General features: G+C 46.7%; 1 protein-coding gene across 1 annotated transcript; it reads left to right on the forward strand.

The window, feature by feature from the left end:
• Window positions 1–63: 63 nt before the first annotated feature.
• Window positions 64–23,929, forward strand: LOC120993739 (methionine--tRNA ligase, cytoplasmic-like). The gene is made up of 8 exons (XM_040422211.1): window positions 64–251; window positions 1,371–1,461; window positions 3,211–3,289; window positions 3,376–3,504; window positions 9,739–9,815; window positions 11,882–12,054; window positions 12,204–12,316; window positions 23,813–23,929. The coding sequence occupies exons 1-6, from the start codon at window positions 149–151 to the stop codon at window positions 11,910–11,912; spliced, it is 510 nt and encodes a 169-aa protein (XP_040278145.1). The 5' UTR covers window positions 64–148; the 3' UTR covers window positions 11,913–12,054; window positions 12,204–12,316; window positions 23,813–23,929.
• Window positions 23,930–26,204: the final 2,275 nt, after the last annotated feature.

The raw sequence follows: 26,204 nt of genomic DNA on the forward strand, positions 1-26,204 counted from the left end.
CTGTCAGGTCTAGGTACTTCTCAGTGAATAGGACTACAAATCCCATAGAGCGCTGTTTGTCCATGTGCTTGGGGCTTTGCAGTGCGTTGCATCAGCTGTGGTTGGAAGAGCCAGTGCCGGTTGTAGGTGGTGTGTGCAGAGAGCCGACATGAAGCTGTATGTGAGCGATGGGAACCCTCATGGGTTAAAGGTCCTGGCTGCTGCAGGGCTGTGGGCTGGTGGTGTAGAGATCCAGAGGTTACAGCAGGAGGGTAAGAGGAGCCTGTGTGCAAGCTCCAGACATGGCTGCTTTTATAGGATCGTGTGTGCAGCCCAGGGCTGAATCCCCCCCATCATCCTATCTGTAGGGTAATTCAAGGGGTTATGCTGTGAGGGCATCCTCTGTCCATATGTGTGACATCTAATCCTATACAGCATGTCTAATGGTATATACAAGGGACGCCCAACCTGCGACCCTCCAGCAGTTGCAAAACTACAACTCCCAGCATGCCCAGACTGCGTACAGCCATCAGCCTACAGAGGGGCATTGTGGGAGTTGTAGTTTTACAACAGCTGTTGAGCCGCAGGTTGGCCATCCCTGCAGTCTATACCATGTCTAATGCTATATACCATGTCCCAGCTGATCAGTGCTGGGGGAGGGAAAGACTGCTGAAAATTGTATTTTAATGAATGGATGATGGTTTCCACCCACAATCATATGTATTTCATTAAAGCCGTTGTCCCGGTTATTTAACCCCTTTCCGATACAGTGATTTTTCATTTTTCACCTTCCAGGAGCCATAACTTTTTTTATTTTTCCGTTCACATAACCGTACGAGAGCTTGTTTTTTTTTGCATGAACACTGACCGTGGGGGAGCCGCAGCGGATCGCAGACCCATTAACTTTAATCGATCCGCCCGTTCTGCAAAAAGATGGGACATGTTCTATCTTTTTGCGGGACGAAACCCCACGGAAGCCCTCCGTAGTGCTCCTGTAGGGTTCCGTTCCGTGCTTCCGTTCCGCATCTCCAGATTTGCAGACCCATTGAAGTGAATAGGTCCGCATCCGTGATGCGGAATGCCCACGGAACGGCACCCGTGTATTGCGGATCCGCAAATGCGGTCCGCAATACGGCAAGGGGCAGCAGACGTTCGTGTGTAGGAGGCCTTATACCTTACGTCTGTGGAGGCTCCTATCCTGGTTTTGGCTCACATTGACTGATGGAAATCACGGACGTGTGAATGAGGCTTATGATTGGCTACAGTGGTCTTGTGTGGTCTCCTCTACAATCGGGACAACGAAGTGTGGCACTTAATGGACAAGGTTCTGGATGGCGAGTATATTTTTTATTTTAATTGATTTAATATACTTTTTTTTAAATTTTTTGCAGAAAAAGTCGTGCCCTTCCTTTCACAAGCAAAACTGCCTGCCCTGGAGCTTACTAATGGGAATTACCTGTTCTCTGCCAATGCAATTTGCAGGTGAGTACTGGCATTGAGGAACTAGTTCTGCCCAGCCAGCGGGCACTTGAAGGGCTGTTCAGAAGATGTACTTGCACGCAGTTTTTTAACTTTACTATGTTCAGGTATAGACGTAGTGTTGCATTTCATCTATAAAATGAACCTTCAAGCTCTTAACGATAAATATGCTGCGTAGTTTGTCTGGTACCGATCCTGGGTTAACATCATGCATTGTAGTTCAGTGCTGAAATCTCCCAGCATTCCTGGCTGGCTCGATCTGTGCAGAAACTGTTGTGGTGCTGTACAGTAATCTAATGTGTAAGAAGATAAATGTCCACGTATACAATAAAACCCTGGTGCGTCTGATGACATGACTGTTTCCAGTGACAACAAGCAGAATTGTGAATGCAGCTGTGGATTACAATATAGGCGATCTATCTGACATATACGCTTTAAAGGGGTTCTCCGGTCTTAGGAGAAAATATTAACTCTGCCTACAATAAAGAAGTTATAATTACTTGCATAACAGATCCATCACACTCTGGTTCTCCAGGCCGGGATCAGTTTACCTGGCAGAGGCAGTGTCGTCATGTTGACAGCACGTGACCACTGCAGCCACGGACAAGAATAGGCATTTCTATCATAGTGCCGGCCATGTGTCGTCCAGTGTCTGTGTTTCGCGGATCCGCAATTTGCAGACTGCTTCACACTTGCGGACGTATGAATGGACCCTAAGGCCTCTTTCACACGGGCGAGATTTCCTCGCAGGTGCAATGCGTGAGGTGAACACATTGCACCCGCACTGAATCCGGACCCATTCATTTCTATGGGGCTGGGCACATGAGCAGTGATTTTCACGCATCACTTGTGCGTTGCATGAAAATCGCAGCAAGCTCTATATTGTGTGTTTTTCACGCAACGCAGGCCCCATAGAAGTGAATAGGGCTGCATGAAAATCGCAAGCAAGTGCGGATGCGGTGCGATTTTCACGCATGGTTGCTAGGAGATGATCGGGATGGGGACCCAATCATTATTATTTTCCCTTTATAACATGGTTATAAGGGAAAATAATAGCATTCTGAATACAGAATGCATAGTACAATAGGGAGGTAGGGGTTAAAAAAAAATTATTTAACTCACCTCATCCACTTGTTCGCGCAGCCCGGCTTCTCTTCTGTCTTCTTCTTTGATGACCAGGACGAAAAGGACCTGTGGTGACATCACTGCGCTCATCACATGGTCCATCACGTTGTCCATCACCATGGTGATGGACCATTTGATGAGCGCAGTGATGTCACCACAGGTCCTTTTCCTGCTGGTCATCAAAGAAGAAGACAGAAGCGAAGCCGGGCTGCGCGAACAAGTGGATTAAGGTGAGTTTAATTTTTTTATTTTTTTTTAACCTCTACCTCCCTATTTTAGTAAGCATTCTGCATTAAGAATGCTATTATTTTCCCCTATAACCACCATGTTATTAGGGAAAATAATCTACACAACACCTAACCCAAACCTGAACTTCTGTGAAGAAGTCTGGGTTCGGGTTTGAGTACCAAAACACATTAAAATTCTTTGCACTCGTGCGGAAAAATCGCGCATTTTCCCGCGACGCACCCACATCTTATCCGGCCCTCAGGGTAATGTCTGTTCTGAAAGAGGCCTCAGGGTAATGTCTGTTCTGCCTCGCCTTCATACCTCGTTCTTGTTTCTTGAACGCTCGGAGCATTTTCCTGTATTTCACAGGTATCATTTTGCTTTTCTCTCCTCTTACAGGTATTTTCTATTGGCGGCTGGAAAGGACCAGGATGACCTAAATAATCAGTGGCTGGAATGGGAGGCAGCAGAGCTCCAGGCATGATAGTACACAGTATTCTGCCACTTTACCGTTTCAGTTTGTATAATTTCTAGTCTGTAAATGACTTTCTTTTATGTCTTCAGCCGGTGATCTCGGCGGCCTTGTATGCCAATATAGTTCAGGGAAAGAAAAAGGAAGAAACTCTTGCAACAGTCGGCACGCAACTTGGACACATTTCTCAAAGTCTCGCCAAGAAACCGTATCTTACTGGGGTGAGTACAGCGCATATACATACATCGCACTATTACCTGCCCTTCTGACACAATATGGGAGATTTACTAAGCAAAAAGACTGGCGGACCTTCTGCGTGCAGAATATATGTGTGTTAGACATTATATGCTTTGAAAAATGTACGGCACTGAGAGGGTTTTTAAATATGGCGCCCACTAGCCGGCAGGTCTCTGCTGTTTCAAATGACAGAGGCCCGCGGCTGATGTCTGCGACTGGCAATCAATCGCAGACGTTTAACCATTTAGATGCCGCGGCCAAGCATGACTACTGCATCTAAATGGCGAAAAACCCGGAAGAACAAGCTTCCGGGTTAAGACAGGCTTAACCGTGCGGCGTTCGGGGACACCTGTCCTTCATTCTAAAATGCTGAGTCTTTCTTTTTTTTTTTTGTTTATTCAGATAATTTTTATTACTTTTTCAGTTTTTTAGCATCATCATGTTATGCTTTAAACAATAAGTACCCGTATATACTCGAGTATAAGCCGACCCGAGTATAAGCCGAGCCCCTAATTTTACCCCAAAAAAATGGGAAAAATGATTGACTCTAGTATAAGACTAGGGTGGGAAATGCAGCTATAATGCAGAGTGTATGTGTATATAATGCACACACTCTACATTATATACACACATCTGCAAGAGGGTGACTCCCTGTATTTAATGCAGAGTGTGTGCATTATATACACACACACTCTGCATTAAATACAGGGAGCCATCCACAGATCTCCCCCCTAAACAGTGCCATCCACAGATCTCCCCCCTAAACAGTGCCATCCACAGATCCCCCTACAGTGCCATCCACAGATCCCCCTACAGTGCCATCCACAGATCCCCCTACAGTGCCATCCACAGATCCCCCTCCCCGACGCTCACAGCAGTATGCTTACTTTGTCTTTGCTCCGGTAATACAGGCAGTGCGGGGAGCGGCGCTCACTCACTGACGTCACGCGCCTTCTCCCACTAGGCGGCGCAGGCGCGTGACGTCAGTGAGTGAGCGCCGCCCCCCGCACTGCCTGTATTACCGGAGCGAAGACCTAGACTCGAGTATAAGACGAGGAGGCTTTTTGAGCACAAAAATATGTGACAAAAAACTCGTCTTATATTCGAGTATATACGGTAGATTCATTGTAAAAGACATACAGCAATTGTAGTATGGAACACGTAGATACATATTCAAGTTATATATCCAAGTATAGAGTATTGCAATACACAAGCACATAAACCGGTCAATAAAACCTCCCAACAGCAAGTAACCCCCCCCCCACCAATACCAGAGCAGGACAGAGCAACAATAATCCCAATAAGATTCCTCCTATAAGAATTAAAGATGTGTATCGTTGATAACACAAGGCCCTCCACTAATATTATAAACTTATTTTATTTCATCCCCCGGGGCGTCGGCACCACAAACCTTAATTGTAAACCATCGCACAGCACTGATTCCCATATGCACATATAAACACAATGCATCCATGCAAACTGTGGGCTGTACCATAAATCCATTTTGGTTGGTATGTTAATACCTTCGACATACACACCACACTAGCAATATCCACAGTACCCTCCCCCCGCTCTTATTCCTGGCCCATATCTATCCTCCTCGATCAGTGCATTTACACAAAGCGCAATAATCCTCTTGTGAGCGCCAACCAAGGACTACAACATCCAGAATTATCGATCCAGGCTCCCCATATCGCCTCAAATTTAGATAGATTATTTCTTTTTTGGTATACTCCTCTTTCCAGGCGAACTACCATATTCAATCTACTTACATACTCCGATATATCTGGAGGTATCGGTTGTAACCATTTTGCCGCTAACGTTTTCCATGCTTGGTACACTATTCTATCCTCTGGTATTATACCCAATAAGCACAACTTGGGGTCAGGAGCAAAATGGGCACTATACACCTTGTTTACTAAGTGTACCACCGCCCTCCAATATGCTGTCAATAAGGGACATGCCCATAGCATATGGAACAAGTCTGCCTCAGCATTCCTACATTTAGGACATTCCGGACTGTCTCTACAGCCAACTTTATGTAGAAACCCTGGGGTCTTATAGACTCTATGGATTAAATATAGATGGGATAGACGCGCCGCCTCACTGAGGGATAGATTTGGGGTGAGATCTAATATCTCCTCCCATTGCGCCTCTGTAATACTACCCACATCTCTTTCCCAGTGGTATCTAATTTTAAGAGGATATTTCTTTACAAAGTCTTCTAGCAAGGCCTGATACACCGTGGAAATCACTCCCTTTACCGGCCCTGCACTCACCGTTGCGTTTAGCAGCTGACTAGATTCAAACGTCACCGTAGCTATTTTAGACTGAGCCTCCAAAGCATGTCTGAGCTGCAGATACTTATAAAACTGTGTGGAAGGTAAGCTAAATTCAGAACATAACTGCTGGTACTGCTTTAGGATTCCATTTGAGTAGATATGGCCTAGATTCCAAATCCCTTTATTTTTCCCACTGTGAATACCCATTTAAGCCAACCAATTCATGGAGCGCCGGGTTGTTCCATATAGGCGAGATATTGACCAAGCCCGATATTCCTAGAATATCCTTTGCCTTAACCCAAACCCTTCTCATAAGTTGTAAAGTTGGAATACGCCCAGCTTCTCCTTTTACTTCTCCCTCTATGGCTGCTAAGGGGGAGACCTACCCGAGACCCACTCCATTAACTGACCACTCCTTCCCATTTCACCCTTTACACCCCAGCCCTTGAAATGTTGTAATTGAGCAAAAAAAAAAGTATAACATAGGATTGGGCAGTGCCAGACCACCCGCATTCTTATTTCTCTGTAAGGTCTCATATTTGATCCTACCTCTATTATTTTTCCAGAGAAAAAACGAAACAGCTGCTAAATCTTGTAAAAATAATTTGTAGGAATCCATACAGGGGAGTTGTGCAAAATATATAACAACTGGGGCGTCAGAATCCTCTTTAATAGGTTACCTCTCCCTATCATCGATAATGGTAACTTATTCCAGGTGGCAACCTTATTTTTGAACTTCTCTATCAAAGGCAATAAGTTATTAGCAATATATTCACCAGGGTCCATCGAAACTACCACCCCAAGATACTTAAAGGAATACACTACTTTGAGCTCATAGGAAATGGCATCATGCGCTTGTAAGTGCGGAGATATTGGGAGGATCACTGATTTATCCCAGTTATAAAAAGTCCAGACTGGCCACCAAACTCCGAAATTATGGAGATTATAGAATCTAGGGAGTGAGCTCAATCACCTACATATATTAGCATATCGTCCGCATAGAGAGATGCGCGTTCTTCCATGGTACCCCTCTCCAATCCCCGCACCAATGGTGTGGACCTTAGCAGACATGCTAACGGCTCTATCGCCAATGCGAACAAGAGGGGGGACAGCAGGCAACCTTGCCTCGTCCCTCTCCCCAGAGCCAGTGCAGGCGACAGCTGACCGTTCACTCTAATTCTAGCCCTAGGCTCACAATATAGAAGCTTAACCCAATTAAGAAATCCTGAGCCAAAGCCCATCCTATTCATAACTGCCCAAAGATATTCCCACTCGACGCTGTCAAAAGCTCTGGCAGCGTCGAGTGAGACCACAGCAGCTCCACTATCTTGTCTATCTCTCCCCTCAAGCTGAAGAATAACCATCTGAGATTTAGAGCTGTGGATTTTCCAGGCATAAATCCAGATTGATCATCATGGATAATAGTTTGAATTACCTTAAGTAGCCGATTGGCCAGAACTTTAGCAAGAAGTTTTGCATCCACGGTCAGGAGCAAGATGGGTCTATAGGAGTCTACAAGAGTGGGATCCTTGCCTGGTTTGGGCAGCACTACTACCATTGCCTCTCTCATGGAGCAAGGCAATTTACCCTCCCGAAGGGCATCTTTAAAGACCATTAGAAGCTGTGGAAGTAATAGCTCCCCATGTTTTTTTATAGAATTTCGCCAGGCAGGCCATCCCCTCCCGGCGCCTTATCATTAGGGATAGATTTCAGCGCCACCTCTAGTTCCTCTAAGGATAAATCTTCATCCAGGAGCAGCTTCTTTTCCTCTGACAGGACTGGCATATCTATCCCTGCCAAATAATTGGATCTATCGGATGCAGTGGTGGCCAGTCTGGACCTGTACATCTCCCTAAAATGAGCATAAAACTCTCTCAGAATACTTTCATCTCCTGTTACCAATTGTCCCCCAGATTCTCTAATCGAGGCTATACAAGAAGGGCCAGATTGTGCCTTAATCACGGTAGCCAATAAATGTCCCGCACTTTCCCCTTCAGCAAAGTATCTCTGAGACGTAAAAAGACGTTTGTCCTCAGCTTTACCTTGTATGTTTTCTTTCAATAGATTTTGGGCTTCCTTCTAATTTGCCTCGTTAATCGAAGTGGCCTGATCTACATATTTAGCTTCTAACTGCGTAACTCTATCCGAGAGCTCTCTAAACAGATCCCGGCTCTTAGATTTCCTTACACTGATATGTTTAATATATAACCCCCTAACATACGCTTTTAGGGCGTCCCAAACTATCGCCACAGATGCAGAGCCTACATTAATAGCTAGATAGTCAGCAATGGCCCCAGAGATTTCACTTCCAGTATCCACCAACGTGAGCCAGAATGGGTTCAAGCGCCAAATAGGCCGAGTTATGTGCAGCTGCATTCCCACTACCAATGTCAGATATACTGCGAGGCAGATATGAAATCTCTTTTGTCAGAGCCACCAAGGCTGAGGATCCAATTGCTAAATCTATTCTGGATAAGGAGTTGTAAGAAGGAGAGTAACATGAATATTGACCAGGATGAATAGTTCTCCAAATGTCACATAGACTCAGCAACTGCTGGAGGAAGTGGATCTTTCTTTAGAGACCCAGCGTATTAGAACCGCAGGTCCTATGTCGACCTGCAGGTGGCAAGCCAACATAGGGTAACAGCAGATTGAGCTTATACTGTAGTTTTATGGAACTACAGTACGAATATACTATAAGAAGTCTTGCTAGTGAATATTGTAGCCTCTTAGAGGGGTGAAAAAAAGTTTAAAAAAAATTAGTTTAAAAAATAAAATGAAAAAATAATTTAAATCACCCCTTTCCCTAAAATAAATACATAAACAATAAAAAAAATACTTAACTTGTGTTGTGTTGTTGTTTTTTCCCCACTACCTTGTATGCCATATTAAATGGTGGCATTAGAAAGTACAACAAAAAAGTGATTAAAAAGTCATGCACATAATGGTGTCAGTAGAAACTACAGATTGCCCAGCAAAAAAATTAGCCCTCAAACAGTTCTGTAGATGTAAATATAAAAAGTTACGGAGGTCAGAATATGGTGATGCAAAGAAAAAGTATTTGTTCTGAATGGTTACCATGGCTGGGATAATTAATTTTTTTTTTTTTTTATATATATTTTTTTTTTTTCTGTTTAGTCTAGATTTATATGGTCTAAATTTAAGACCTTAATAATAAATCTGCCCCTCATCTGACATAGTCCCCCTGCCACTCACACTAGGTAATGGTGGTTCTAGCGATTACATACAGTGGGTCATCAGTATCTGGTCTTTTACAATCTGTGCACCAGAACAGTAAGTCTATGGCAGCTATGAAATAGCAAAGGTTTTGCCTTAGGGCTCATGCACACGGCTATTGCCTGGCCGTGGCCGTATTGCAGCTCGCATACAGCAGGTCCGCAATACACGGGCACCAGCCGTGTGCATCACGAACTGCAGACCCATTCAGTTCAATGGGTCCGCAATCCGGGAGATGCGGAACGGAGGCATGGATCGGAAGCACTACTTTTTTACTGTGCGGATCGCGGACCCCATTCAAGTGAATGGGTCGGTGATCCCCATGCGGCTGCCCCACGGTCGGAGCCCGTGCATTGCGGACCGCAATTTGCAGTCCACAGCACGGGCACGGAGCCCTTACATTCGTGGGCATGAGCCCTTATACTTCACCCTCATTTCTGGCGTAATTATAGTAAGTCTGTCTGTGGAAGGCCACGCCCTCTCTTACGAAGCCCTGCCTACTTTGAACAAATTTGGCGAGAGCTTATTGTGTAAAAATGTGCAACTTTTGCTAGTCGGAAAACTGACGGCCAGGATTTGGTAAATTCCCTCCAGTGTTTCCGTTATTTTCTGGCGCGCTTTTTTTTTTTTGTAGTGAAAACCTCTAACCATCCAGTGTGACTATGGTGGTCATTTGCTGACTTTAGTCTTTATTTGTAGGATGCTGTGTCCGTTGCTGACATCGTGGGTTTGGGGGGCCATCTTTCCTTTTCTTTCAGATGTGTCTACTCTGTCGGGTAAGTTACAGCTTCGCCCCCATTAGTGAAATGGTTTCCCTGCTTAGAATGGAGGAAACTAAGGAGCTACTTGTCTAAAGAGATTTGTAGTGACCAATGTGCAGATAAGATGACTATAGGGCACTTACTAATATAACCTTCGCTGATATTCTCTGCCGTTTGCTATATTTCATAAGCCACGTCCCCTCGTTGGTCAAATCTTATGTGCCGTCTGCGTAGAGGTCCTGTCCATAAGATGGACGCTGATGGGGGGGGGTTACGTGACCAGACGCATCCGTCTCCTCCATTCAGCAGCCATGTTATGGACAGAACATCCATGTGGGCAACACAAAAGACTTTGCCAACAAGGGAGAATACCATATAAAATATAGAAAATGGCGCAGAATATCAGCAAAGGCCGTATTAATAAGTGCTGTATAGTCATCTTACAAACACACTGACCAACAGTAACCAGAAAGTGGCCAACCCCTTTATAACATCCTAAGGGTACTTTCACACTTGCGTTTTTCTTTTTCGGCAACGAATTCCGTCAAAAGGGCTCAGGCCTCTTTCACACTTGCGTTGTTGGGATCCGGCATGCACTTCCGTTGCCGGAGGTGCCTGCCGGATCCGGAAAAACGCAAGTGTACTGAAAGCATTTGAAGACGGAACCGTCTTCCAAATGCTTTCAGTGTTACTATGGCACCCAGGACACTATTAAAGTCCTGGTTGCCATAGTAGGAGCGGGGAGCGGGGGAGCGGTATACTTACAGTCCGTGCGGCTCCCGGGGCGCTCCAGAATGACGTCGGAGCGCCCGATTGGCATGGATCACGTGATCCATGCGATCACATGATCCATGCGCTTGGGGCGCCCTGACGTCACTCTGGAGCGCCCGGGGAGCCGCACGGACGGCAAGTATACTGCTCCCCCGCTCCCCGCTACACTTACCATGGCTGCCAGGACTTTAGCGTCCCGGCAGCCATGGTAACCATTCAGAAAAAGCTAAATGTCGGCTCCGGCAATGCGCCGAAACGACGTTTAGCTTAAGGCCGGATCCGGATCAATGCCTTCCAATGGGCATTAATTCCGGATCCGGCCTTGCGGCAAGTGTTCCGGATTTTGGCCGGAGCAAAAAGCGCAGCATGCTGCGGTATTTTCTCCGGCCAAAAAACGTTCCGTTCCGGAACTGAAGACATCCTGATGCATCCTGAACGGATTTCTCTCCATTCAGAATGCATTAGGATAATCCTGATCAGGATTCTTCCGGCATAGAGCCCCGACGACGGAACTCTCTGCCGGAAGACAAGAACGCAGGTGTGAAAGAGCCCTAAATACCGGGAAAAGAACTGATCAGGCATATCCCCATGCATTCTGAATGGAGAGGAATCCGTTCAGGATGTCTTCAGTTCAGTCTTTTTGACTGATAAGGCAAAAGAGAAAACTGTAGCATGCTACGGCTTTATCTCCGGCCAAAAAAAACTGAAGACTTGCCTTGACTTGCAGGATCCTGATCAGTCTTACAAATGCCATCAGTTGGCATACGTTTTGCCGGATCCGGCAGGCAGTTCCGGCGACGGATCACTCTGCCGCAAGTGTGAAAGTAGCCTAAGGACTCCTTCAGACGAGTTTTCAAATGGACTACACTTGGTCATGTGGAAAGTTTTGTGATCGCTTACCCTGACAAAGGCTTTTACAGAGCACCTGTCGTCAAGATGAACACAATTAAACCAGGTATACTGCCTGGTAGGGTTGATCCTGCTGATTAAAATGGTACCTGTCTGTACACTTTTATTCTTAATGCAAATGGGTGACTTCAGTGCACGGAGGGGTGGGGCATAGCCCCTTGGTGCACATCAGTTTTCCAGTGCTGGTCACACCCCTTGATGCACCAAAGCCTTCATTTACATAAATAATATGAATCTTTTGCGTTTTTTTTATTTTGGGGAATGCTGCAACCGGTTTTCACAAGACAGGTATAATATAATTTTTTTAAGATGGGTTGATCCTGCTGACAGGTGCTCTGTAAATACATGGATGTCTGTTGTGATTTGTTTGAGGATTTGACTGTAGTGACTTTTCTTTGCAGAAGACCTGTGTTCACTAAAGAATTGGTTTAAAAAAGTGACTGAAATGGAGCCATGTCAAAAAGCTGCGGAATCGCTCCTTAAAGGTCAGGGAGCTTCAATATTTAAAGGGTATCTTCAAAAAATGCCGGCGCCTGTTACCACGTCTGCCCCCTCTGCCTGCAATGAGCCGGAGGTTAGTATCTAGTTGTAGGCTCTTCACCATGTGCCCAGTCAATGTATAAAAACTGTCCCTACGAATCGCTATCGGTGCGTTAATGCGTCTCCTGCTTGATGTATTACACACCGTTATATACAGTAATCATTTGTTTTTGTTTTTTTCAGGCCGGAGATACTACAGTCCTAACCATCTCTGAGGAGGACATTGCAGCTGCCACAGAGGCTTGGTCAAAGGGTCTTACTAATGCTCCAAGGCCAAAGCAGATACAGCATCCTATGTGAGTCTTTGTTTTTGGGCCTGTAATCTTGGACCGCGGCCTAGAACAGTTGCTGTGCTGTGTACTGCGCATGAAACTTTGGCCACACTTGATGTCTGACTCCACAGTCCATGTGAATGGTCATTTACTTAGATGTTTTGTCCAACTCGCCAGAACTACTGCCCATCAGCTGTTTTAAGAGGCCTGTGACGTCATCTCCATCGGTCACATGGCCGTTGTGGGGCTCAATCCTATTCGGGTGACTGAGCTCGGTACAGTTCTCATCCAGACGCTGCAGCCTCTTTAAACAGGGGTGGTGCTGGAGGTTGGATCTCCACCAGATCTTGATGACCTAGCCTGAAGATAGGCTATCAATATTTAATTCCCAAGTGTTTAATGACCTATCCTCAGGACATCTCATCAGTATTTGAGTGGTGGGGTCCAGCACCTGGCACCCTCGCTGATCAGCTGTCCGATGAGTGCTGCTGGCCTCCACACAGCTTACCAAGCCCACTGCTGTCCATTAGATCACAGATCAACCCCATTCACTTGAACAGGACTGAGCTACACCTAAGCCATATGGCCAATGAATGTGACATCGCTGGCCAAAAGAGGCTGCAGCGCTCACAGGCCTGCGCAGCAGCTTTAGTCCAGCCGATTCTCGCCATATTTGCTTGGTTGCAGTCGGACGTCCCCCTTCAGGCAGCTTCCAGCAATGGGAGATGTCAAGCGCTAGTATGAAACTAGCCTACCTGTGTAAAAGGCGCCTTAGCCGCGTTGTTATCCTGTTTTTGTTGAGTTCCATCAGTTTCTGTACGGCTTTCCTTTATTTTTCAGCTTTTTGTGCTGTCAGAAATGCCAGAAAATGGCAAGAACGTAAAGGGATCCTTCAGGATTCGCCAGAATCTGTTAGGGAAACCAGTCAGAATAGCTGTCATAGGTGAATGATACGAGTGTGAACAGAGAGTAAATGTTTTTTTTTTTTGTTTGTTTTTATATGCTCCTGAGAAAACATTTATTCTCTGTTCACACTAAGGGTCCAGTTACACGGGCGTTGCGGGAAAATGTGCGGGTGCGTTGCGGGAACACCCACGATTTTTCTGCGCGAGTGCAAAACATTGTAATGCGTTTTGCACTCGCGTGAGAAAAATCACGCATGTTTGGTACCCGAACTTCACAGAAGTTCAGGTTTGGGTTCGGTGTTGTGTAGATGTTATTATTTTCCCTTATAACATGGTTATAAGGGAAAATAATAGCATTCTGAATACAGAATGCTAAGTAGGTGATCAATTGAGGGTTAAAAAAATAAATAAAAATAAACTCCCCTTCTCCTCTGTTCGCGTAGTTCCCAGTCTCTTCTTTACTTCTTTAATGATGAGCTGTGACTAAAGGACCTTTGGTGACATCAGATCACATGCTCTAATCACATGGTCCATCACTGTGGTGATGGACCATGTGATTGGAGCATGTGATCTGACATCACCACAGGTCCTATCCGATAGTTCATCTTTTAGGAAGTAAAGAAGAGACCGGGAACTACGCGAACAAGAGGAGAAGGTGAGTTTATTTTTTTATTTTTTTTAACCCTCAATTGATCACCTACTAAGCATTCTGTATTCAGAATGCTATTATTTTCCCTTATAACCATGTTATAAGGGAAAATAATACAGTGAATAGACTGTCACCTAGCAACCATGCGTGAAAATCGCACCGCATCCGCACTTGCTTGCGGATGCTTGCGATTTTCACGCAACCCCATTCACTTCTATGGGGCCTGCGTTGCGTGAAAAACGCTGAATATAGAGCATGCTGCGATTTTCACGCATCACTTATGCGTTGCGTGAAAATCACTGCTCATCTGAACAGCCCCATAGAAATGAATGGGTCGGTATTCAGTGCGGGTGCAATGCGTTCACCTCAGGCATCGCATCCGCGCGGAATACTCGCCCGTGTGAAAGGGGCCTAAGGGTCCATCACACGTCCGTAATTTGGGTCCGCATGCGTTCCGCAATTTGCGGACCCATTCACTTTTAATGGGGCTGGAACAGATGCGAATCCACATTTTCGGCATGCGTTTTTTCGGGATCCGCAATTCCGTTCCTGAAAAAAATAGAACACGTCCTATTCTTGTCCGCAATTGCGGACCAGAAAAGGCATTTTCCATAGCATCACCACGACGGCCATACAAGGAGATTGACCCCTGACCTCTGTAGGGGCACGAAGAAGAGAAAGGTTTAAATACCCTCCTCCCACCACCAAACACCAGTGTTTCCTGTCCCTACAGAGGACAGGGGCGGAGAAAGGTCTCCATGTGCAGCCGCCGTGGAGATGAAGGTCCTGAATTGGATGCGGAGTCGCGTACCTGCCCCGGCGGGACCCCCCTGTCAGCCCGCGGTCTTGTACTAACGCCGGGCAGGGGGGGAAAGGGAGAGACTCGCCTCCGGTTGATCTGGGGCCTGCTCCTGAAGCGCAGACACCCGCTGGTTTACCAAAGCCACGGCCGGGGTTGCGCGCCCAGCGCCATGCGGTGCTATACCAATTCGTCACTTCCGGCCAGCAGTGACGTTTCCGGAAGTGACGCGGCCGGCTTCTGGAGGCGGGCGAATTCAATGGATCCCTCCTGCGGTGAGTGCTTACTCTCTCTGGCTATCCTCCAGGATGTCTGCGTCTGAGCACACTGAGGGCCTCTACCCTGCCGTCCGTAAGTTCCCCATAGGGGAGAGTTTTTTTCTTCTTCTCTCACCTGGGCACACTATTGTGGATATTTTCCCTGGTTCTAATGGGTTTTTTTCTTGGGCTGTTCCAGACTGCAAAAGATCCTCTGAGAAAGCCCAAGAAATCTTCAAAGTGTATTTCATGCTTTAAACTTTACCCGATGACCATCCTAAGAAGTTGTGCGGGGACTGCATTTCTAAAATTGTCCGTGAGGAACAGCCGTCCCTCATGGACGAAATTAGATCTATGATGCAGGAAGAGATTAAGTCCTCCTTTGCGGCCATTTCTACACTTCAAACAGAGAAACCCATTTTAACGGAGCCCCCCGCCAAACGCCACAAATCAGGGCGATTATGTTTCATCCGTTTCTGAAGATTATGGTGGTTCGGCTTCCCTCTTCTAGATATATGGAGGATGAAGATAAACTCTGAGCGAGAATTTTCAGAGAGCAGAAGGAAATTTTATTTCTCTTCTGAAGATATTGCCTGAGCTTTTAAAAGCTGTTAGGGCTACTATGGGGGTAGAGGAGGTGCATTTCTACTCCATCAGTACAAGATGAGATGTTCGGAGGTCTCAGGGTGAAGAAGTCCAAGGTCTTTCCTATTAATGATAACATCAAGGGGATGATTTTGGATGAATGGCAGATCCGGAGAAATTGGCTAGGAGTTGGCCAAATCCTTCCAAAACCGGCTTCCTTTTGATCAGGAAGAGGCTAGGACCCTTTAATGCCATCCCTAAAATTGACGCCCAGGTAGCTAGGGTCCATAAAATAAAAACAGCCTACCATTTGAAGATGCCTCTCAGCTCAAAGATCCGTTGGATAGGAAGGCTGAAGGTCTATTGAAAAAGGCATGGGAGGCGGCCATGTTCACGCTTAAATCAAACATAGCGGCCACATCAGTTGCCAGATCTATGTACGTCTGGCTCTCAGAGTAGGGCTTCCAGCGATTCCACAACAACTGAGATTTTGAGTGCTATTCCCCTGTTAAAATCTGCTACTGCTTTTTTAGCGGACGCCTCCGCTGAGTCGGTATGCTTTGCAGCAAGGGATGCGGGTCTGTCCAATGCAGCTCGCCGTGCCTTGTGGTTAAATGCTGGTCGGGTGACAAAGTGTCAAAATCCAGACTGTGCCATTCCTTTTTCTGGGGAGTATGTCTTCGGCCCAGAATTAGACAGAATCTTAGAAAAAAGCCTCTGATAAAAAGAAAGGGTTCCCGGAGGAAAGTCTATGAGGAAGTATCCCTTTCGTGCCCCTTCCAACCAAAGTAATGAATACAGTGTAAGGGCAAGTCAGGGCCGTTTCAGTTAATCCCCAAAGGGGGAGGGGTAAGGCTCCCGCCTCTGCCCCCCAAAAAGGAAACGAAAATCAGTGACATCAGGGTGAGGGGGGAGATTGAGGATGTTTTTTTCCCCGTTGAGAGGAAATATCAAACTCATGGGCTCTGAGATTATAGGGTCAGGATACAGAATACAGTTCTCAGATCCTCCCCCAAAAAGATTTATAGTCACCAAAATTGCGGTCCCAGACCCCAATCATCCTATTCACGTGGCATTTCGAGAACTACTCGCAAAAGGGGTAGTGGCGAAAGTTACCACGATCCGAACAGGGGAAAGGGGTTCTATTCGAACCTCTTCCTAGTGAAAAATGAGGGATTCCTATTGTACAATAATAAGCTTAAAGCGCGCTGAACAAGTACAGTACCTATCAGAAATTCAGGATGGAGACCCTAAAATCCATAGTTCCTCTGCTCCAGAACAATTCAGTAATGTGCACGTCGATCTGACCGACACTTACGATCATGTCCCAATACATCCCAGCTCTCAGCGGTTCCTGAGTGTTCGCGGTCAGTGACCTCTGGGCAGATTTCTCCATTATCAATTCACCTCTCTCCCCTTCGGCATATCCTCTCTCCCTCAAGTTTTTACAAAACTAATGATCGAGGTAGTCTAAGGAAGAAAAGGTCTGACAGTTTTTCCATACTTAGACGATTTTCTGATCTCAAACAGTTCTGCTCTTCTTCTACAGAGAGATCTGAATTTCTTCCGTCAGACCCTAGAGGGATAGAGTTGGGGTTGATCAACATAGGAAAATCACAGTTGGAACCGACAACAAAGATCCAGTTCTTGGGGGTTATTCTGGATTCCCAGAGACAGCTAACTTGTTTGCCTCTGAGCAAGATACAGGACATCCAAAAAGAGAATCTCCATCTTCAACTCCAAGATGTTCTACTCCATCAGAGACTCGGAGTCTCTTAGGGATCCTCACATCCTGCATACCATCCGTTCAGTGGTGCCAGATCCATTTCCGAACCCTGCAGATGTGGATCCTAAGGGTCTGGGACAGAAGGGAGTCTTCCCTAGACCAAAAGGTGATCATCCCTCAAAAGATAAAAACCTCCCTTCTTTGGTGGAAGAACAGCGCTCATATCTCCAAGGGGGGTGACGTGGTCAAAGAATCCCTATGCCCAGATCACCACGGATGCAAGCCAGTACGCGTTGGGGAGCGAAGGTCAGAGATGTTTACTACCAAGGGAGTCTGGCCAAAATCGTTCAGTCTCCAGTCGTCAAATTTTTGAGAATTGATGGCAGTCGGGGGAAACTCTAAAGCAAGCCAAATTCATCTTCAAGGCCATCACGTAAGAGTCCTGTCAGACAATACGACAGTGATGAGATTATTTAAATCATCAGGGAGGCACGGGATCAAGGCAGCCTGCTGATTTGTTGGCAAAGATATTCACCTGGGCAGAAGCGAATGTTCATTCAGTGTCTGCAGTCCACCTAAAGGGGTCCCTAAATGTGGAAGCCAGACTACTCAGCCGGGCAAAGATAGATCACTCAGAATGGTCCTTAAACGAGGAAGTTTTCCTGACTATGTCGGACAAATGGGCGAGACCAGCAATAGATCTCTTTGCCACTCGGGTAAACTCAAATTGGGCAGTTTTTTTGTTTCCCTAGATCCCAGAGACAGCCCGAATTGCTGGAGCGCATTCTCTTTCAGATGGAACCGAGGTCTTCATTACGCTTTCCCTCCTCTTCCGCTAATACCGAGGGTGGTACAGAAAATCATTCAGGACAGGGACTTCAGTCATTCTAGTAACACCCTACTGGCCAAAGGAATGCTGGTTCCCAATCTTGTGGAACTTGCCAGCAAGAAGAGACATCCTTCACCATGGTCCGATTCTACACCCAGACCCGGACTTCCTCAACCTACAGCCTGCATCCTGAGACCCAAATTCTAATACATCAGGGGACTATCGATGCAGTAATTTCCACCCTAAAAGCTTCCAGAAAGAAAGTCACCTGTTCAACTACCTGAAGTCTGGAAACGGTTCTGCTCGTGGTCAGGTTTGCCCTCACCAAATACCTCCGCTCTAAAGATCCAAATAATTCTGGACTTTTTACAAAAAGGATTTGACATGGGATTGAGACCATCCACACTCAAGGTCCAGGTATCAGCCCTCAGTTGCTTTTATGACACCGAATTGGCAAACCATAGGTGGATAAGGCGATTCATGAAGGCAATAACGAGGTTACGTCCGACTCTAAGGTCCCAGGTCCCTACTTGGGATTTAAACATTGTCCTTAGGGGACTATCACATCCTCCATTTGAGCCTCTGAGTGACTGCTCCTTGAAACTAAAACCTTACAAAACTGCTTTCCTGATGGCCATCAGCTCAGCCAGAAGAATCAGTGAGCTACAAGCACTATCGATTAGAGAGCCCTACCTACAGGTCTTGGACGACAGGATAATTCTAAAACTAGATCCGTGTTTTCTACCGAAAGTGGTCTTGAGTGTTCATAAAGACCAGGAGATCACTCTACCTTGACTGTTTAACAACCCGTCTAATGATTGGGAATCTACCCTTCATTCGCTTGATGTTAGACGGGCAGTGCTTGATTACTTAGAAACCACAAAAGACTTCAGGAAGTCAGATTGCCTCTTTATCCAGTTTGGAGGAAGAAACGAGGGTCAAAGTTTCCAAGTCCTCCATTGCCAGATGGATTAAAGCTACCATCGCTTCTTGTTATTCCTTACAGAATCTATCTTGCCCTGATAATATCAGAGCCCATTCTACTAGGGCAATGTCGTCTTCTCAAGCAGAAAGAGCGAGTTTCTCCCTTGAGGAGATCTGTAAGGCAGCTACTTGGTCCAGCATCCATACTTTTGCCAAGCATTATAGATTGGACCTTTTCAAAAAGACTGATATGTCTTTTGGACAAAGTCCTTCAGTCTGTGTCCCCCCTCTTAAATTCATATTTGATATACCTCCTTGTATGGCCGTCGTGGTGATGCTATGGAAAGCCGGAATTAGTACTTACCGGTAATTCATTTTCCATGAGATCACCACGACGGCCCGTATTTCCCTCCCTGTTCGTTACTTTGGGGTTGATATGAAGAAATATCTTCTCCTATTCATTTTATTTTTTTCACGTGTGTATCCACCACCTCTTACTCTGGTATTTTGGAAGCACTGGTGTTTGGTGGTGGGAGGAGGGTATTTAAACCTTTCTCTGCTTCCTGCCCCTAGAGGTCAGGGGTCAATCTCCTTGTATGGCCGTCGTGGTGATCTCATGGAAAATGAATTACCGGTAAGTACTAATTCCGGCTTTCTATTTTAAGTGTCTGTGATGTGCGGTCCGCAAATTGCGGATCGCACATTGCAGGTGTCCGTGTTTTGCAGATCCGCAAAACACTTACGGACGTGTGAATGGACCCTAATATCGTGCTTCTGAGAGACGTGTGGTATGTATCAAGCCCCTTTATGCCAGAAAAGTGTCATGAAAAAGTCAAAGTTTTGCACAAAGTGCAAAAAAAAAAACTCTCGCCACTTTTCTGAAAAGTGGGTGTGGCTTAACAAGAGAGGACATGGCCTCCCATAGCCAAGTTTACTCTAAATAATGTCAGAAACTGGTGTAATCTAGAAGTCCTATCTACACTGCTCATAACTTTCTCATCTGTATTATTGGGGACACAGACTTGACCATGGGTATAGCTGTTGCCGCTAAGAGGCGGACACGAAGCACAGAGGGATGACACCGGAAAGACTGATCCGGCATTTCAATGCATTTTTCTGACTGATAAGGCATTTTTAAGACTGATCACGATCCTGATAAGTCTTACAAAGGCCATCAGTTGGCATACGTTTTGCCGTATCAGGCAGGCAGTTCCGGTGACGGAACTGCTTGCCAGATCACTCTGCCGCAAGTGTGAAAGTAGCCTAAGAGGTCGGCCGACAAGTCTGCCGCGGACCAGAAGTGCAAACCTCAAGCCTCTCCCTTCCTGGCGTCCCCGTCAACAGGGCTCCAAGTCCTATACCCCAAGACCTCTTTTGCATGACGTGCGGCTTCCGGCGCCCTCCAATCAGGTGGGCGGCCGGCTTCATTTATTTCGGCATGTCTGGCTGGCTCACGTCTTGGATGCTTGTGTGAGAGAGGTCATTGCAGAGGGCTACAAGCTGGAATTCAGGTCCTCCCCCCGTCCTGATTATTATTATTATTTTTTTTTGGGTAGTCTCCTCCAACCTCTCCCTCGGCCACAATATCCTTTTTTCAGGCTATTCACACACTTCTGCGGCAGGGAGTGATTGTCCCGGGTTCCTGCATAAGGCAGTTTTCGAGGGTTTTACTCCAATCTCTTTGTGATCCCCAAAAAAGAGGGGATGGTCCGTCCCGTTCTGGACTTCAAGGCATTCAACCGCTTCCTTCGGATCCGCAGTTTCAAGATGGAGTCTGTGAGATCAGTCATTGCGTCCATGGAACCGGGGGAGTACCTGTCCTAGATAGACATCAAGGACACTTATCTTCACGTTTCCCATCTGTGTCAGTCATCAAACATTTCTCCGATTCGCAGTAGGTCCCTTTCACTACCAGTTTGTGGCCCTCCCGTTTGGCCTGGCCACATTCTCCCAGGGCTTTAACGAAGATTCTGGCGGCGGTCATGGTCCTGCTTTATGCCAGGGGGGATTATGGCGATCCCTTACTTAGACGACATCCTGATAAAGGGTCCGTCATTACGGGGCGACGGCGGACAGCCTGCGCATAGTCCTGGACACCCTGGAACACTTCGGATGGATCCTGAACAGGCAGAAGTCCTGTCTTTATCCATCGCAGCGGCTGACCTATCTGGGCATGGTGCGCGACACATTTCAGGCCAAAGTACTCTTGCCGCCAGAGAAACTATCCACTCTCTGTCTTCAGATTCTCCCATTGTTGCGGCCCTGTCCTCTTCCCATTCGTCATTGCATGCGGTCTCTGGGTCATATGGTCTCTGATTTCAAAGCAGTTCCCTATGCCAGAACTCTTCAGCGAGCCATTCTGCCCAGCTGGGACCGTTCCCTAGCCTCCCTGGATCAGCCCATAGGTCTGTCGGCCCCGACTCGCCGGGCCCTCAGGTGGTGGTTTACTTTGGGCCGCTCGTTTCTTCCTCTCTGTTGGATGGTGTTGACAACAGACGCAAGCCTCAGGGAGGGGTGTTGGGAAATCTCTCCGCTCAAGGCATGTGGTCAGACGAGGAGAGCTCCCTCCCAATCAACGTTCTGGAGTTGAGAGCGATTCGTGTCTCTGCGGCTATGGACCGACCGTCTCCGGGGATGTCCGGTTCGAGTTCAGTCCGACAACTCCACGGTGGTGGCCTACCTCAATCACCAAGGCGGCACCCGGAGCCTGTCACCCATGGCCGAAACTGCTCTGATCCTCAGCTGGGCGGAGAACCATGTTCCGGCGCTGTCGGCAGTTCAGATTCCCGGTGTCGACAACTGGATCGACGATTTCCTTGGCCAGCGGCGTCTCGATCCCGGCGAATGGGCTCTTCACCTGCAGGTTTTTCTAAACATCTGCGAGCGATGGGGTCGGCCGGATGTGGATCTCATGGCCTCCTGCTTCAACCACAAGGTCGAGGACTTTGTTGCGCGGTCCAGGGATCCCAAGGCCATGGCATGCGACGCTCTAGTGATTCCGTGGAGTCGGTTCACGTTTCCTTACATGTTCCCGCCTCTTCCTCTCATTCCGCGTCTCCTCGGAAGATCAGGTCAGAAGGTCTGCCTGTTATTCTCGTGGCCCCCGATTGGCCACGCAGAGTGTGGCATGCATCTCTAGTCACCCTCCTCGCCGACGAACCCTCTTCGGGAGGACCTCTTGTTGCTATATTTAACTGCTGTTGAAGCTGCCGTACTAAGAGCTCGGAGTTTCTCGGATGCTGCGGTCCAGACAATGATTGGTGCCAGAAAGCCGTCGTCTTCCCGAATCTACCACCGGACCTGGAAGTCCTACTTTAGTTGGTGCGAGCATCATCAGCTGTCTCCTGTTCGTTTCTCCTTGCCGCGACTCTTGTCTTTCCTGCAGTTGGGTATGGATTTGGTGCTGGCTCTCAGCTCCCTCAAAGGGCAAGTTTCAGCTCTCTCTATTCAGCTGAATTTGGCTTTGCTTTTGGCAGTTCAGACTTTTCTGCAGGGGGTGGCGCCTTTCCGTCATCAATTGGATCCTTGGGATCTTAATCTAGTGCTCAACGCTATCCAGTCTTCACTGCTTCCTGTCCTACAAGGTGGCATTTTTGGTGACAATTGCGTCCATCCGTAGGGTGTCGGAACTCACGGCTCTTTCATGTCGGTCGCCTTTCCTGATCCTCCATCAGGATAAAGTAGTCCTTCGCCCAGTTCAGTCCTTCCTTCCGAAGGCTGTGTCGGCATTCCATCTAAATGAAGAGATTATAATCTCTTATAATTATTCTCCTTTCATTTTGTCCTGACCCGTCTCATCCTCGGGAGCAGTCGCTCCACACACTGGATTTGGTACGAGCTGTTCACATCTATCTGTCCCAGACATCATCTTTCCGGCGGACGGATTCCCTGTTTGTGATTCCAGAGGTCGAACTTCCATTTCCCGATAGATTCGTTGGGTAGCTGCTTATTCTGCTCGGGCAGTGTGGGCCTCGTGGGCAGTGCATCATGGGGCTTCGGCCCTTCAGGTGTGTAATGTGGCTACCTGGTCGTCTTTGCACACCTTTTCCAAGTTTTACAGAGTGCACACCTTTGCATCTTCAAACGCTTCTCTGGGGCGTAGAGTTTTGCAGACGGTGGTTCTCTGATTGGCAGGACGGTTTCTTGTTACACCCACCCTTGGGACTGCTCTATAAGGTCCCATGGCCAAGCCTGTGTTCCCCAATGATACGGAAGAGTAAACAAGATATTTGTACTTGCCATAAAATCTGTTTCTCTTCCGTTCATTGGCTCCCACCTGTTTTCTTGTTTACGGGCCTTTTCTGGCCTGTGTGGTTCTGTGTATATTCTGTACATAGTGTGTGTTTTTTTTTTTTTTTTTTTTTTTTTTTGTTGTCTTGCTTCTCCTACTGCTTTTGCGCTAACTGATTTAGCTTAGTCCCTGTAGGAAGGGTATAGCTGAAGGGAGGAGCTCACACCTTTGTGCTTAGTGTCGCCTCCTAGTGGCAACAGCTATACCCATGGTCAAGCCTGTGTCCACCAATGAATGGAAGAGAAACCGATTTTACAGTAAGTACAAAAAATCAATTTTTTTTGGCACACTGACTGCCAGAATAATATATTGGGCACATCTCACTTTGTCACAAATTAGAGACTGTATGAATGCCAGTTGTAATAATTCTCCCCCCATGGTATTTGATTATGTAGTGGCACGCAGTAATGCACAGGTTGTAAAAAAAAGTCTTGTAAGGGCTTTAGTTGCCCTGTAAGATGCTTATGAGATGCTCTTCGCATTGAAGATCCCTAATATTCATTAAAATGTAGCAGACAGTTATCAGAGTTCTCATTCTAAAAACTTTTCTTCTAGACTTCCAAGAGATGGAGAGAAGAATCTGTTGATCACCAGCGCCCTGCCCTACGTTAACAACGTTCCTCACTTGGGAAACATCATTGGCTCCGTTCTCAGTGCTGACGTCTTTGCCAGGTGAGATCTTGTTTAAGTGAAGAGTCCAGATGACTAGATTTTATTTTATTTTTTAAATCAGATCGTTTTTATTGACAGACAATCTAGATAATATTACATCAGTCATAAAGCTCGACCGTCATACATTGCAAATAAATTGTTGAAGACGACTCATTGTGAACTGTCAGTTTCATCGATAACTGCAAGAATAACCCCAAATCTCCTCCCACCCGCCCCTGACATGACACATTACCTTTACCATCACATATTAATGCGTTGAGCAAGTAGCCAATTACCCCACAGTTTCTCAAATTTTTGGGGACAACCTCTCGAAAAACCGCCTTCTCACATACCAGCATATCATGTACTTTGGCCACATTCTTCCTTGGTTGGAGGACACGACTGCATCCAGTGTAAAGCAACAAGCTTCCTGGCCACATATAATAGCCTACCCACCGCCGTTTTACTATATTCATCAGCCCCTAAAGTGGAGACATAGCCCAAAATACAAACTTTAGGGTCTTTTTCAACTCTAACCGTCATACACCGGAGAATTACCTCTAATACCTCTACCCAGTACCTCTCTATAATACTACAACTCCATAGCATATGAAGCAGATCCGCTGGTTCCACCCCACACTTTGGACAGCAGGCATCAGACCTTACAGCAATGCGGTGTAAAAATACTGGGGTTTTGTACACCCTATGAATAATAGAGTTGGGATAATTTCCCTTGCTCACTGAGAGAAACCAACGGGATCACCTCCAATACATCATTCCATACTTCACTTGAAATATCCCCAAGGTCCGACTCCCATTTCTTCATTCTGGACAGTGGATGGAGAGCCAGAAACGTATCCAATAACATAACCTACAGCATGGATATCATTCCCTTTTTATCACAACCTGTAAGTATATACTTTTGATCCGCATCCAACTTGACTACCTGAACCACCGTCTCCCTCCCTCCTCTTCTCATGGCATCATATGCGTGTCGTACCTGTAAGTATTGGTAAAAAAGCGTACGGGCCAGCATGAATTCCTTCTGAATGTCCGAAAAGGCTTTAAAAACTCCATCAACCAACTAAGTCTCCTATCCTTAGGATACCCCCTCCTTCCACACCCAGAAGCCTGATATGGAAAGAAACTCTGGGAGGAGAGAGTTATTCCAAAGCGGAGTAAGCTCACAAATACCCACTATTCCCCTCACCTGCTTAACTTTGGCCCACACTTTACGCATAAGAGTAATCAAAGGCAACTTGGCTTCTAGAAATGCCAGCCCTGCTCCCTCCAATATCCACATAAGGTCATTTTTACCTAATTTATACTTCAGAATTTGACCAGTAACGTTACCCAATGTGTAAGATTCCCAACCCATAAAGTACTGGCATTGTGCTGCTAAGTAATACAGCCAGGGATTTGGTACCGCCAAACCTAATTTGATTCTGGGACTACCCCCCCCCCCCCCCCTTCCCCCAATCTCCAAATGAGATCTCTGAAGATAGATGGCTAGATTTTAATTCAGACCTTTACTTCTGATTGTCCATCAGTCGGTCACCGGCATGAAATGGATCTTCTAGCTTCAAAAAATAAAACTAACTTTCAGTTATCTTCATAGGGGACGTCACCTTTTGGCCAGCATGGAGAGCAGATACAAAGGTATCTCACCTTGTGGGATCTGACCTGTATGGTGGTTACATGGGCAGTAGAGATGAGCTAACTGATTCATAAAAATCAATCCATCGCAACAAGCATGGTTCTGCACCTGTGACGGAGCATCACCGAAACGGACATTCGCTCCCACCGCGACTTGAGAGAGTCGGACATCTCGGCCGCCCCTGACAATGTCGCACCTGTACCACCAGAGGCTCTGCTTCCACTACTGGAGCAACGACTGTGCATGAACCGTCAATGTTCCAGAAGCAGAGTCTCTGGGCTGGCTTTGCCACGCGGAGCAGTGGCACAGGTGTGAGATTGTCAGGGGCGGCTGTCAATAAATCAGCAGGTGAGCGCCCTCAGCTTCAGGGACACCCCTTCAAAGGTGTAGAAATCTGATGAGATGAATCGATTCTTACAAATCAATTTGCTTGTCTCTAAAGGGCAGTCCATTGCCTTCAATGGAAACTGTGTAAGGCCTCTGCTTAACCACTCGCTGCCAGGTTCCCCCACAGATTATGCTCCGGGGGCTTGTAGCAGAATGTAATCATAGGCCTGATTCACCTGATGGAAGGCAAAAAAAGTGTCCTTTTGGCTTCCATTGGAATGGTGTATGTCTCCATAGAAGTGTGGAAGCTTA

This window comes from Bufo bufo, chromosome 3, assembly GCF_905171765.1.
Source record: "Bufo bufo chromosome 3, aBufBuf1.1, whole genome shotgun sequence".
In the NCBI taxonomy this organism is placed as follows: Eukaryota; Metazoa; Chordata; class Amphibia; order Anura; family Bufonidae; genus Bufo; species Bufo bufo.

Excerpts from the sequence above, each read along its gene's own strand:
- LOC120993739 (XM_040422211.1), top strand. The coding sequence starts at position 149 with ATGAAGCTGTATGTGAGCGATGGGAACCCTCATGGGTTAAAGGTCCTG. Across the intron at positions 3,290-3,375 it reads GGGAGGCAGCAGAGCTCCAG|CCGGTGATCTCGGCGGCCTT; the intron begins GCATGATAGTAC and ends TTATGTCTTCAG. Across the intron at positions 9,816-11,881 it reads AGATGTGTCTACTCTGTCGG|AAGACCTGTGTTCACTAAAG; the intron begins GTAAGTTACAGC and ends TTTTCTTTGCAG.